This window comes from Pleurodeles waltl, chromosome 9 (assembly GCF_031143425.1).
Source record: "Pleurodeles waltl isolate 20211129_DDA chromosome 9, aPleWal1.hap1.20221129, whole genome shotgun sequence".
NCBI classification, from domain to species: Eukaryota; Metazoa; Chordata; class Amphibia; order Caudata; family Salamandridae; genus Pleurodeles; species Pleurodeles waltl.
In genome coordinates this window covers 665,686,345-665,701,089 of record NC_090448.1, presented here as the reverse complement: position 1 = coordinate 665,701,089, position 14,745 = coordinate 665,686,345, and the positions used below count along the sequence as shown (strand labels likewise).

The following is a 14,745-nucleotide window of genomic DNA, read 5'->3' as shown; positions in this document are numbered from 1 at the left end:
AGCGCGAACTGACCCAAATAGGCAAAAAAAGGCCTGGCACAGGAGGGGGAAAAGCCCTGGCAGCGAAGGGGTTAAATATAGCTTCATACACGTTATTTTAGAGAACTAGGCCTGCCGCTGTGCACTTTAACCTAGATATATTTTAATCAGCTTTGTTTATTATGTTAACAATAGCCACATTTGCGGTCTCGTTTTATTTCTGTCTGTTTAGCTGTTCTTTGCCTAGGTCAGCAGTGCGTTCTTAAACAAGATATTTATTTTAATCTGTGCTTTTCTCAAGGCTGCAGTATATAGATCGCCGGCAAACGTGGTAACCCTTAGTCTCTACTGTTCATAGAAACATACACACTCTTACGTAGGGATCCTTTCTCGGAACATCAGCTGTTTTATTAAAAAAAAACACTACTTTGACCCATGTACGTTAGAAGGAGATCCCAGCCAATTGACCACAACTGTATGCTGATTGCTGCTTAAGTAGACTACATGCCTCTTGCTCAGGTATGAGGGACGATGTCTTCCCAGGGGAAACCTGAAGGGCAGAACTAGAGCTTAACATGCTGTGCTCTGACATAGCCTAGGTAGGAATTATTTTAACGATTCTAGTGACTATATGGTACAGTTATTTTATGCTTTACTCTCCTTGTCACAATTTTAATCCTGTAATGCTTCATCGTCCTAGTTACTGCAGTACATGCTTTATTATCTAAGATGCAGTTGCTTCATTAAAACCTTATTGAAATATATACTGCCTCTGATTGTCCTCATATATGTGAGACTAATGTAATAGAGAGAAACAGATGCGATCTGAGTGACCACGATTTACCTAAGAAATCAGTTGTCATGCGCTCGGCTGCCCAATCATCCCTGCTCTTGGGTGGACATGGGACACTGCTAGTTAGCCAGAGCAAAACCCGGATTAGGCCGACAGGTATCACCTGTAGTCGGTACAGACTCAGTCCCCCCACAGCGCAAGTGATTCTGCCGCTCAAATCCAGTAGTCTCATTAGAATAATGAGAGCCTACGCGACACCATCACATTCAGTTAGTGGCAGAGTATCTCCCAGGAACAGACGACTTAGCAGACCTGCTCTGCAGGATACATCAACAAGTCCACGAATGGGAACTCCATATGCAAGTCCTTCAAAAATATTTCAAAAAGGGGAACACCTCAGATAGACCTTTTCATCACAGCAGAAAATGCAAAATGCCCAAGCTACGCATCAAGGCACCTACACCCTCTATCCAAGGGCAATTCCCTGTGGATGAACTGGCCAGGGATATTTGCTTACGCATTTCCACCTCTCCCTCTCATTACATTCCTAGTTCAGAAAATCAGGCAGACATCACTCACCATGATCCTTGTAGCTCCTACTTGGGCATGCCAGTCCTAGTTCGCTATACTCCTGGACATCTCACTACTTTCTCAGAAGAAGCTACCCAACAGACTGGATCTTCTCACACAGGGTCAAGGACAGATCAGACATCAAGACCCTAAGTCACTCAACTTTGCATTTGGCTCCTGAAGTCAGAATTTGGTTATTTAGGATTGCCTTCGGAATGTATGGACATTCTCCAGTGCAAGTACGTCCCCAAAGATGTCCAGGGTGTCTTCTGGGGATTTCCACCCCCATCTCCAACCTAGGAGCGCTTCAGTCCCGAAGGGTATTCTTAGATCTGAAAGATCTAACGGTGTTGCAGGTAGCTTCCTTATTATCGCGGGGGCTGGCAAATATTACACAGCTGATGATAGTCAGTGTGGGGGAACTTTGAATGGCACCAAAGACAGAAACAGAAACGGTGTCCGTTCTATTGGGTCAACATTCTGTTTTTGGTGTTACGTGGTGAAAGACCCATGCAACGGACAAGACCACCCTAAGTAGGTCAGTTTAAAAACAAAAACAAAAAACATACCCAACGATTAGAAGATCAAATGCAAAACTAGAATATCGCAATCGGAAGAACAATACCATTGAATGTAAGATAGACAGAAGGAAATTTTCATACCGGAGTGAGTTGAAAAACGCAGCGTAGATACACATATCTGAACCAGATGGCGGAGAGAAAACAATCTAACAAAGAACTGGATGCCCATGCACAGTATCACAGAAAAGGAGGAGTCATTTGATCCTATGACTCAAATGCTTCTTCGAAAAAAACAACTTGTAACACTCTGAACCCAACACTAGATGGTAGGAGTATGCAGAGCATGTAAATCTACAGCACTACATGCTGTGAACAGATGTCTACTGGGTAACATTTTCCTTCCTCATCATGATTGCCTGCTCTTCGCATAATTGAGCTTCTGGCTCTGACAATTCACCCATCTTAGACCACCTTCTTTCTAGATGAGTTGGTGCTGAGGACCAGAGCAGCATTTCTTCCAAAGTTTGTGACCTTTTTTCTTGTCAAACAGTCCGTCACTCTTCCAGTGTTCATTGCCCCACCGCATCTCTCGAAAGAGGAGGAGAGACCCCACAGTTTGGCCCCTACCAAGGACCATTGGGTGAATGAACAGTTTATGGTTGGGGTTGGGCCAAAGGAAGGCAAAGAGGTGTAGGAATGGTGTTTGTCCAGATAATCCTTTGTTTAAAAGACCTGCTATGCGATGGTGTAGAGGCAGTCTCCAGCAACGTGTGGTTGTCCCATTCCACCATTGCCATGAATGCTTCCACCCTCTTGCTATGCAAACTGCCTCTCTTGGATATCTGTTAGGCCCTGACGTGGACATAAGTAAGCACTACTGCCTTGAGAGCCAGTTCGATGTGAAGGGCATTTTAGCCATTTAGTGCTGCAGGGCTGTTTGGTCTGAGCCAGTTCACATACCACTTCGGGAGGTACTACTTTAGTATTCCATTCTAAAGGCAATGAATCTGTGGGTAGTAGTATTGATCAGAAGAGCAAGTTACTTATCTTCAGTGGATAACCTTCTACCTGCAGAGTTGTCACTGCCTTACTGCTTACCCATTCTATGGATTGGGCTCTTTCATCTAAACAGGTCCCAAATTCAAGGTCTGGCACTTGCACGTTTGATTATTGTTAAGTACTGTGTCAGAGGTCAGAGACGATGTCCTGAAAAAGTGACTTCAGCGTACCTGAGTTGCACTTACAAAGGGCACCGATATAGGGCCTCAGTCATTTCTGAGGTTGAGTGGGGACAACACTGGGTCACATGACACTACCTACCAGCACACAATGTCTATACTGAAAGATCTTCGGGATCCATTGTGATGCCTGGGGATAATCTGAAGGTGAGGATTTTGCGGTTTAGTAGAGCATCCACCAGAAATAGCATTACCGAAGGTAAGTAACCTGTTCATTCAGAAGCTGCCTCCGGATTCTGAGGATGACCTGGGGATAGAGATGGCAGTACAACTGTTTTATGGTTAAAAAAAAGCGAAAATGCTAGAGGTTGTTCTTAATTTCTTAACATTAAGCAACCAGCATTCGAAAAAACAGTAAAAACTGCATTGGCTAGGCTGAATGAACACATGAGGTCAATCTGAAAAAACACATGGGTTGAAGCACATACAAAATGAGAACATGGGTACTCACAAACATTTTCCCAGGGGCCATAAGGTGTGGTCTGTGATGTGTCCGAGGGCTGCATTGATTCCAGGGGGTTGTGGTCGGCAGGGTGTGGGGGTCATTGGTGGTAAGGTGGGTGTATGTGAAGCAAAGCACATGCATGTAGTTGCTGAATTGAGCCACTGTGAAACCAGAAATCCTAGGATTAATCCCGGCTTCCCCACTTTACCAAATTGTGTAATCCCAGACAATAGTTTTATCTCACTTCTCTTCATTATCACACAGACAGGATACACAGTGCATGACTTCAGGATGTCCTCTGTACAAAATCTGTCTCCTATGTTTGATTTTAAAAAACAACTATAATGTTTTACTTTTGTAACAGGAACCCAGTTCACTCAAAGGGTGCACATGACAACCTACTTGCTACATTTCACTGTTGCCTTTGTTGTCCGGGTAGAGGGAAGAATTGATGTATCTAAATTCATGTTTGAAAACTATCACTTTTAAAATAATACTTCTCAATACGCTGATATAATCTAATGTACTAAAGTGAAAAGGTTCTGCATGTTAACTAAGTACACTTTTGACATTTGAAGAGACTTCATCACGTTCACACTTTGCTGCAAGATGGCTTTAAAAATGAAGGTGCTCAAAAAGTTAAGTGATGCAGGTCTCAACAGTTTCTTCCTTTCTTTAACACTAACTATCCTTTAAATAAATGCTTTCCTTTTTTTTTTTAACATCTTTTTTGTTAGCGTCTCTGAGTAAACAGCAGAAGAGTGCTGCTGTACACCAGGGGGCCATATGTGGCTCCTGGGCTGTACTTTGGGTATCAGTATGTTAAAGCATGGATGGTTATTTTTAGATGGTCTGATCAAAGTAAAATTCTTTTGCCTACTTCCTTTAAATAAGTTATATTTTTTTGTGCTTTTATCATAATTATTGCAGTACTTAAGAACTCTGTGCCTAAGCATCAGTGAACATGACAGTTAACTTTGTTTCTTGTTTTGTTAATACTTTTTAGGTTCAAGAATTGATTGTAAACAAAGATCCTAATTTACTGGACAATTTCCTGGACGTGAGTAGTAGTCACTCTTAAATTTCAAATGTATTAGGAATCAAGCCACGCATGGCACTTTGACTTCGATATAGGTTGTCTCTGCAGTACTGGTTCTTTTGCGCGAATTTATGAAAAACAATATTGGGACAATTGCATTCGCCACCTGTCAGAAAACAACCTATTCTGGCTATGTATATTTTATCACAGTATTTAGGCGAATGGATATTTTTGCCTTTTATTTTTTTAATTTTTTATTAACAATTAAGATACAGCATCCCCCACTGAAATGGCCTTTTTAAGTCAAGTAACTGTAACCCTGTGTTACCGATGACAATCATGAACATTTTATTCAGAATAATTTTTCACCCTTGGAGTTGGAGGTTTTGATCCCAAACTCAATAAATGGGGACTTGTCGTTAGGGTAGAGCCTTGGATGACTGATTGTTACATGGAATATTGAGCCTTTGCCCAGAGCTTTCTGACTTTTATTTATTTGCTGTGTAGAGTCCAAAGATCTAGAACCCTTAAGATAATTAGAAATCATGGGAGTCTTTGCAAAGAATGTCAACTTCTACAAGGCCATCATTTTCCACACTAAACTCTTACTGTTAGTTATGTGTCAGAACAGTTGGAGTACGAGATTTAGCAGTAGGTAGTTGGAGATCATAAAAGATAGGTTGTCAGTTTTCTAGAGGTGTGTATCGAAAAACCACTGAAATCGTGTAAACCCAAGGTTACAAGTGCCAGTTTTCTCTGTGTCCAGATTATTCTATCAATTTTGTTCAGTGTTTCATTGTAAAATTGCTCCTTAATCTCTGGGTGTGCCTAGTTTTGCACTTCTGATGGATATTTCTAACCGCAGATTCCACATCTTGTGAATATTCTCAGGCATCAGACTGGATTCGGAACAATTCAAAGCAGTGCTCCTGAATGCTTGAAGATGGTACTATGTTACTTTCGAGGCAGTTATGCTCCAGCAGTGACTAGCAGAGCCACATATCGTGCCACCCATGCACCCTTATGTCAGTTCCTTTATTTCTGCTTTTTGACATACGGATTTGGAGCTATTCTTTTCTCAATTTTATTTTGTGGTCAGTGGATATTACCTCTGAGGACGAAAAGGTTTAAAACTTGTAGCGCAAACAGATGTCTGTGACAGAGACCCATAAGGTGTGCCTCTGGTGCTTGAGGTCATCACTTGACTCCAAGTGCCCCCATGACTATGCCCAAATGAACCAGAAATCCATTTGCGATATGGAGGTGAGCTCTATGTGAGAAATCAAAAGGAAGATCCCATGCAGGTCCCACTCCCAAGTCAGTGGAGAGTGCAGACCCTCCCCTAAACCCACTCCAGGGGCCCATCTTCTTTGAAGTTGAAAACTTTAGGTAACCCCAAAATTAAACGTAAAAAGTCAAAACAGGACTCTGTCCCTTCCCGCCACTCTTCGTAGAAGGCTCAAGAGTGTCACCGTGCCTCTTGGTCTCAATCCTGATTCGAAGAACTGTTTCAATCTCTGGTCCTGCCTGAATTTCTGGGCCCACCTGTGTACTTGCAGCACGTCGAAGCCTTTTGAGAGGCTTTGCTGCATGTCTTTGGCACACTTCCTCTTCTTTCTGGTACACCTCCTGGCCCCAAGAGTCTAAAGGGGGCCTCCACTCTGGTTACTGCCAACCCATTCGTCCTTGGTGCCATCTTGACTCCATCTGGACTCCTTTAGCTCATATTGGGTTCTATATTGGCATTGGGTTCGGCATCGCAATCCACACCAGCCCCTCTTTCGTGGATGCTGGCACTGATGCAGTTAGTGCTGGAGAGCTCCCAACCTCTTGTTCTAGCCAACTCCGAACTGGCATCACCTCGACTGGGGACAAGCACTTGTTAAGCTGCAGCTTAATATAAACTTATCAGACGCCAACACCATCCCTTTACAGGGTGGTGGTGCCCATTTTGGGCACCAGTTTTTTGGGAAGACAAAAGTGGAGGGAATGGAGATGCTCTTGCCTCACCTTACAGTGCAGGTAACCGGTACATAGACCTGCAGGAGGACATTGGACTTGACACATGATAGTGGGCTAGTTTCCCCCCTGGACCACCAATAGGGAAGAGTTGTTCCTTTGCCGCAGTGATATGCGGGTTGCTGAAGTTCAGTGTCTCCACTTACCTACTATGGCGGTCAAATGAATGTCCTCGTGGAGGTCTTAAAGCCTGGGTAGGGCACTGTCGGGTACTTGGGCTGAGCAATACTCTGGCTCCCCAGTTTACTGACAGGTCGCTCGCCTCCATAGGCCTGCTCCAGGTGATCCTGACTTTGTGGCCAAACACAGATGCTTGGGAGCTTGTTGGTGCAGACAACCACCAGCTGAATGCCTTTCTAATCACTCCCTATAACAAGGAGTCCAAAAGAGTGGGCACTTTTGGCAACAGCATGTTCTCTTCAGCTAGTTTTGCCCCAAGATCAGTTAATGCCGGCAGTCTACTTTGACGTTATAACCACACGCTCACAGAGGCTCCTTTTCATCACAGACCACACGCTCACATAGGCTCCTTTTCATCGCAGTCATCCTGGAATCGGTGTGCTTTTGTGCCTTTCCTCAGAACCAGCGAGTCCAGGACATTCAGGCTACGATTCTGATGTTTTAACCTATGTCCTGGGTCTCAGTGAGGATGGCTCCCTAGGCTTCTTGACCTGTTTGCCACCAGCATTCTTCTTGCTGACCACACTCGGTGGCACATGCAAGCTCTGCAGTAGGACCTGAAGCCTTAGTGGGCCCAGCACCAGGGGAACTTGTCATATCCCATCCCATTGTTGTAAGAGACTACAAAAGACTTGCTGTGGTGGCTGCTTACCACAGTAGGACTAGCAGCAGACCTCACTCCCTGCCCCACCTAGAGTTGACAGTGATGACAAATTCATTGCTGCTTGGTTAGATGGCTGACTTATCAAGGGATTTATCTGTTGGTACACCACCGGATAGGTTCTTTAAATGCCAGGGCAGATAAGCTCAGCCAACATTGTTAAGTGGATCACAAATGGCAGTTGCATCCAAGGTGACACAGAGCACCTTCAAGCAGTGGGAAGAACTCTGCCTCGAGCTCTTGGTCACCGCCGAGACTCACAATGCCAACCCCTTTTCACGCTGGTTTTCCTAATAAGGGATTTATTTTGCCTAGAGTGGAGCACAGCTCTCCTCTCTAACTTTCTGCTGCTACATCTCCTGTCTAGAGTCCTGATGAAGGTCAAGAGCAACCGGGCCCAAGTTATCCTAGTGGCATTTAATTGGGTCAGGAGAGTGTGATATCTTAGTCTTTTGGCTATGAGAATCTGCCCTCTGATCAGGCTTTCACAATGGGAGGACCTCTTGTTGTTGCAGCAGCGCAGGGCCTTAAGTCCAGAGTCTGCAAAAACTGCTCCTCCATTTGTGGAGATTAAACAGCGACAAATGAGTTCTTTTGACCTCTCCTCCCAGATTATTGATGTCACCCTGGCTGCCAGGTGCTGTTCCACCAACTCTCTATTTGCCAGCTGCTGGGACAAAGTTGTGCAATGGTATGATTCCCTGCAGGCAAAACTGTTGGATATGGTGTTCACTTTTTTTTTTGTCCCATCATGACATTGCTGTGGGTACAGTTAAAGGTTGTTTGCTTTTGCACACTTTTTAATGGTGCTAGATCAGCCATTGTTACTCAAATCATCAGTTGTGATGCGTTTTATAAAATGTTTGCAACATGCTTCTGTCAGCACCATTTGTGATGCCACAGTGGGACTTTAATTTAGTCCTCTCCTTTCTGTTGTGTATTTATTTTGGACCAGTGGAGTTATTTGTTGCGCCTACTCATCTTAAAAAAAAAAAAAGTCTCCTGGTGGCAACAACATCTGCACACTGGGTTAGTTAACTTTAGTCTTTTTGGTACAGCTTCCTTATGCCACCTATTTTCCACACAAACTGGGGCTAAGGGATCAAGCTTAATTTTTGATGATAGCTGGGTCCGCCAGCTCAGTCCTGCAGTACTTTTTAGTCTGATCCATTCCAAGGCCCACCTCATTGAGAGGTGCTGCTCACTGCCCTCCCACCTCCTGGTTCTGTGGTATGGTATTTTCCTTCTAAAAGGATTCCAGCCTAGGAATCAGCACACTGACTCTTTCAATTCATCCTACACTCCCCGTCTGAGGATGCAGTAGAATTCTTGAAAGAAACTGACGTCTGCACAAGTGGGTGGCCCTTATATGAGGCTGCGCTTGTTACTTTCTGAGCAGGTTGGCATTGATGGAGCCTTGTACGTCGCTGCCTACTGACATGTAGAAGTACTACTTTGAATTTTTCTGTATCTAGTCTGGTGCCTGGGGAAATATAAGAGGAGAGGAATCTGTGGTTTTGTAGTGTGAGTCTTTTCTGGTTTCAAATGCTGTGCATTATTCTGCCATCTAGTAGTTGGGTCCAGTATTTTCTACTATTTCACCATATTGTGGGGAATGGCGTGATGGAGAAAGCGCTGTTCCAATTCTACAAGAACTGCAATCTCAAGTATGCCCAGAAAGACAAGCCTCCAGTGTGTAATCTTTGTCTTCCTGTCGACCACCGGAGTGAAGATTGTAACGCCTGCTCATTGTTTGTGTGAAAGACACTGAGGGTGAGAGAGAGGCAAAGGATGGTGCGCCATGCTTTGCAAGGCCAAAAATCAACGCCACCCCTTCGAGATCTGGGACTTTCCAGCAACAAGGTCATAAACTTTGCAGAAGGAGCGGAAGGGGAAACTTTAGAAGTTGATATGGAGATCGAGGATGCAGAAGAGGTGCCAAAGAAGAGCCAAAAGTAGGTAAGAGAATCCATAACCTCTGCTAAGACACCCAAGTCGAAAACAAATCAGACTCATGGGTACAAAAGGGAGCCTCGGCGTCTAAACACTTGCCGTCCAAAAGCATGTCCCACGAAAGGGAATTCCATAGAGGCCTTGACGGGGTTTCTGGTGGAGAATCTCTCCCCTCCCCCCTTGAAAAAACATGTTTTGTTGAAGGATGGAAGGGCTAAAGATGTTGCGCTGTCGAAAGGCCCGACTCTCAATCATGTCAGGGAAGCTCCCAGTCAGAACAGATGATGAAGGAAATTTTGGCGTAAAAAATAAAACTGTCGTTGGCATGTTCCAATGAAAGAGGAAAAGGTTTGAGGATGAAAGGGCTGTTCTAATCAAAAGAAAAAAAATCGACTAAAATCTGAAGGGATTCCGTATCCCTCAAAAGACTTTAATAACTAAGGAGTTTCCATACGCAGAAGGCAAGGAAATTTAACCCCCTCACACACCAGAGCCTCAAGATGAACTCTTCTATTAGGAGGAAGAACAATATATGTTTCGACCTTCAGAAGAGGGAGATTATGTGAAAACCAATTGAGAAGAGTTGGAGGGGGAATTCGCCTCAGGAGAACGTAGAGACCTAGCCATCCAATCCTTCACCCCCACCTGATATTGGCATGTACAAAATTGTAATTAAAATGTGGTAGACATGTTTAATGTACAAGTGGAAGAGGATAAACTCCAGTCATGTTTCCTCTTGGAAACACTGCTGCCAAGTCAAGCAAGGAATCAATATCTGCTGATGCTACCAAGTGTTCTTGAAGAGCCAGCTACATGTAGAGCAGTCATATCGAGGGCTGAAATCAAACATGTTATTTTTATAAGATCCAGGGTACGGGGTACTCTCCCAGCAGACTCAATAATACTGTCCCAGCAGACTTTATATTTAGGGCCAATATCCCCTCCGGGCCACCTGCAGACAAAGAAAGTAAAAGAATGGACCTCAAAGGTCAGAGGATGGATCAGAATGCAGCAAACCAGTTGCTTATCACTAGCTCCGATGCTTTGCTCAGTAGACACACTCACCAACATTTGGAGGACACAGAACTAATGAAACATCTCCCTCAGCAATATAAAAAGAGGGCAGCACATCTGGTGGAAAGAACTTAGTCAATACTTGTTTAAAATGTGTGTTGGATGAGGTGGGCACGTCTAGCCGCCAAATAAAGATGGGGGTTATGCCAAGACGTCACTCTTGGCTGATAGTTTCAGGTTTCAAGCCAAAGATTCAAGCAAACATAATAAACACCCCTTTTAATGGCCAACAGTTATTCAAGAACTCTGTTGACAATAACCTGAATCAAGTAAAAAAGGACAATGAAACAGCAAAGTCCATGGGTGCATTGCAGTTTTGTAGGAAGTTGGCCTCTTTACTATTTTTAGTTTTGGCTGTCTCATCACCCTTCCCCTGGGGAGTCTTTGTGACCCCTTTCTTTTGGTCACCCCCTGTTGAAGTCTTGGACACCCTTGTCTTGACCCAATGGTCCGCCTTCTTTCCCAATTCTTGGGGAGAAATTGGTCCTAGGTCTACCAGATGCTGATGCAGTTTATCATTGAAACAATTACTTAACAGGTGTTCTTTCACAAATAAATTGTACAGCCCATCATAATTACTTACACCACTGCCTTGAATCCAACCATCTAGTGTTTTCACGGAGTAGTCAACAAAGTCAACCCAGGTCTGGCTCGAGGATTTTTGAGCCCCCCTGAACCTAATCCTGTACTCCTCAGTGGAGAATCCAAAGCCCTCAATCAGGGTACCCTTCATGAGGTCATAAGATTCTGCATCTTTTCCAGAGAGTGTGAGGAGTCTATCCCTACACTTTCCAGTGAACATTTCCCAAAGGAGAGCACCCCAGTGAGATCTGTTCACTTTTCTGGTTACACAAGCCCTCTCAAAAGCTGTGAACCACTTGGTGATGTCATCACCATCTTCAAATTTTGTCACAATCCCTTTGGGGATTTTTAACATGTCAGGAGAATCTCTGGCCCTATTTATATTGCTGCCACCATTGATGGGTCCTAGGCCCATCTCTTGTCTTTCCCTTTCTATGGCTAGGAGCTGTCTCTCTAAAGCCAATCTTTTGGCCATCCTGGCTAACAGGAGGTCATCTTCACTGAGAGCATCCTCAGTGATTTCAGAAATGTGGGACCCTCCTGTGAGGGACTCACTATTTCTGACTAACACAGTTGGAGACAGGACTTGAGGGGTCCTGTTCTCCCTATTTAGGACTGGAGGAGGGACATTGGCCTCCAAGTCACTAATTTCTTCCTCTGTGAGGTCATCATCAGAGGGGTTGGCTTTTTCAAACTCTGCCAACAGCTCCTGGAGCTGAATTTTGGTAGGTCTGGAGCCAATGGTTATTTTTTTGATATTACAGAGAGACCTTAGCTCCCTCATCTTAAGATGGAGGTAAGGTGTGGTGTCGAGTTCCACCACATTCATCTCTGTATCAGACATTATTTTGCTAAGAGTTGGAAGACTTTTTAAAGAATCTAAAACTGTTTCTAGAATCTAATTTCAAACTTTTAACAAACTTTTAAACTCTAAAAGACAATGCTAAACAGGGACTTAACACACAAGGCCCTAGCAGGACTTTTAAGAATTTAGAAAAATTTCAAATTGCAAAAATGAATTTCTAATGACAATTTTGGAATTTGTCGTGTGATCAGGTATTGGCTGAGTAGTCCAGCAAATGCAAAGTCTTGTATCCCACCGCTGCCACCAATGTAGGAAGTTGGCTCTGTATGGGCTATTTCAAAGTAAGGAATAGCATGCACAGAGTCCAAGGGTTCCCCTTAGAGGTAAACTAGTGGTAAAAATAGATAATACTAATGCTCTATTTTGTGGTAGTGTGGTCGAGCAGTAGGCTTATCCAAGGAGTAGTGTTAAGCATTTGTTGTACATACACATAGACAATAAATGAGGTACACACACTCAGAGACAAATCCAGCCAATAGGTTTTTATATAGAAAAATATCTTTTCTTAGTTTATTTTAAGAACCACAGGTTCAAATTCTACATGTAATATCTCATTCGAAAGGTATTGCAGGTAAGTACTTTAGGAACTTCAAATCATCAAAATTGCATGTATACTTTTCAAGTTATTCACAAATAGCTGTTTTAAAAGTGGACACTTAGTGCAATTTTCACAGTTCCTAGGGGAGGTAAGTATTTGTTAGGTTAACCAGGTAAGTAAGACACTTACAGGGCTTAGTTCTTGGTCCAAGGTAGCCCACCGTTGGTGGTTCAGAGCAACCCCAAAGTCACCACACCAGCAGCTCAGGGCCGGTCAGGTGCAGAGTTCAAAGTGGTGCCCAAAACACATAGGCTAGAATGGAGAGAAGGGGGTGCCCCGGTTCCGGTCTGCTTGCAGGTAAGTACCCGCGTCTTCGGAGGGCAGACCAGAGGGGTTTTGTAGGGCACCGGGGGGGACACAAGCCCACACAGAAATCTCACCCTCAGCAGCACGGGGGCGGCCGGGTGCAGTGTAGAAACAAGCGTCGGGTTCGCAATGTTAGTCTATGAGAGATCTCGGGATCTCTTCAGCGCTGCAGGCAGGCAAGGGGGGGATTCCTCGGGGAAACCTCCACTTGGGCAAGGGAGAGGGACTCCTGGGGGTCACTTCTCCAGTGAAAGTCCGGTCCTTCAGGTCCTGGGGGCTGCGGGTGCAGGGTCTCTCCCAGGCGTCGGGACTTTGGATTCAAAGAGTCGCGGTCAGGGGAAGCCTCGGGATTCCCTCTGCAGGCGGCGCTGTGGGGGCTCAGGGGGGACAGGTTTTGGTACTCACAGTATCAGAGTAGTCCTGGGGTCCCTCCTGAGGTGTTGGATCTCCACCAGCCGAGTCGGGGTCGCCGGGTGCAGTGTTGCAAGTCTCACGCTTCTTGCGGGGAGCTTGCAGGGATCTTTAAAGCTGCTGGAAACAAAGTTGCAGCTTTTCTTGGAGCAGGTCCGCTGTCCTCGGGAGTTTCTTGTCTTTTCGAAGCAGGGGCAGTCCTCAGAGGATGTCGAGGTCGCCGGTCCCTTTGGAAGGCGTCGCTGGAGCAGGATCTTTGGAAGGCAGGAGACAGGCCGGTGAGTTTCTGGAGCCAAGGCAGTTGTCGTCTTCTGGTCTTCCGCTGCAGGGGTTTTCAGCTAGGCAGTCCTTCTTCTTGTAGTTGCAGGAATCTAATTTTCTAGGGTTCAGGGTAGCCCTTAAATACTAAATTTAAGGGCGTGTTTAGGTCTGGGGGGTTAGTAGCCAATGGCTACTAGCCCTGAGGGTGGGTACACCCTCTTTGTGCCTCCTCCCAAGGGGAGGGGGTCACAATCCTAACCCTATTGGGGGAATCCTCCATCTGCAAGATGGAGGATTTCTAAAAGTTAGAGTCACTTCAGCTCAGGACACCTTAGGGGCTGTCCTGACTGGCCAGTGACTCCTCCTTGTTTTTCTCATTATTTTCTCCGGCCTTGCCGCCAAAAGTGGGGCCTGGCCGGAGGGGGCGGGCAACTCCACTAGCTGGAGTGTCCTGCTGGGTTGGCACAAAGGAGGTGAGCCTTTGAGGCTCACCGCCAGGTGTGACAATTCCTGCCTGGGGGAGGTGTTAGCATCTCCACCCAGTGCAGGCTTTGTTACTGGTCTCAGAGTGACAAAGGCACTCTCCCCATGGGGCCAGCAACATGTCTCGGTTTGTGGCAGGCTGCTAAAACTAGTCAGCCTACACAGATAGTCGGTTAAGTTTCAGGGGGCACCTCTAAGGTGCCCTCTGGGGTGTATTTTACAATAAAATGTACACTGGCATCAGTGTGCATTTATTGTGCTGAGAAGTTTGATACCAAACTTCCCAGTTTTCAGTGTAGCCATTATGGTGCTGTGGAGTTCGTGTTTGACAAACTCCCAGACCATATACTCTTATGGCTACCCTGCACTTACAATGTCTAAGGTTTTTGTTTAGACACTGTAGGGGTACCATGCTCATGCACTGGTACCCTCACCTATGGTATAGTGCACCCTGCCTTAGGGCTGTAAGGCCTGCTAGAGGGGTGTCTTACCTATACTGCATAGGCAGTGAGAGGCTGGCATGGCACCCTGAGGGGAGTGCCATGTCGACTTACTCGTTTTGTCCTCACTAGCACACCCAAGCTGGCAAGCAGTGTGTCTGTGCTGAGTGAGAGGTCTCCAGGGTGGCATAAGACATGCTGCAGCCCTTAGAGACCTTCCTTGGCATCAGGGCCCTTGGTACTAGAAGTACCAGTTACAAGGGACTTATCTGGATGCCAGGGTCTGCCAATTGTGGATACAAAAGTACAGGTTTAGGGAAAGAACAC

The 14,745-nt window shown here is 45.2% G+C and overlaps 1 protein-coding gene across 5 annotated transcripts in view; it reads left to right on the top strand.

The window, feature by feature from the left end:
* The window catches only part of SYMPK (symplekin scaffold protein), a 1,084,618-nt gene that overhangs the window by 124,433 nt on the left and 945,440 nt on the right, over positions 1-14,745 (top strand). For all 5 annotated transcript variants that reach the window (XM_069207742.1, XM_069207740.1, XM_069207741.1 and 2 more), the window contains one exon: positions 4,553-4,606. In XM_069207742.1, the coding sequence (XP_069063843.1) occupies positions 4,553-4,606 (54 nt within the window). The remainder of the gene's footprint in view (positions 1-4,552; positions 4,607-14,745) is intronic.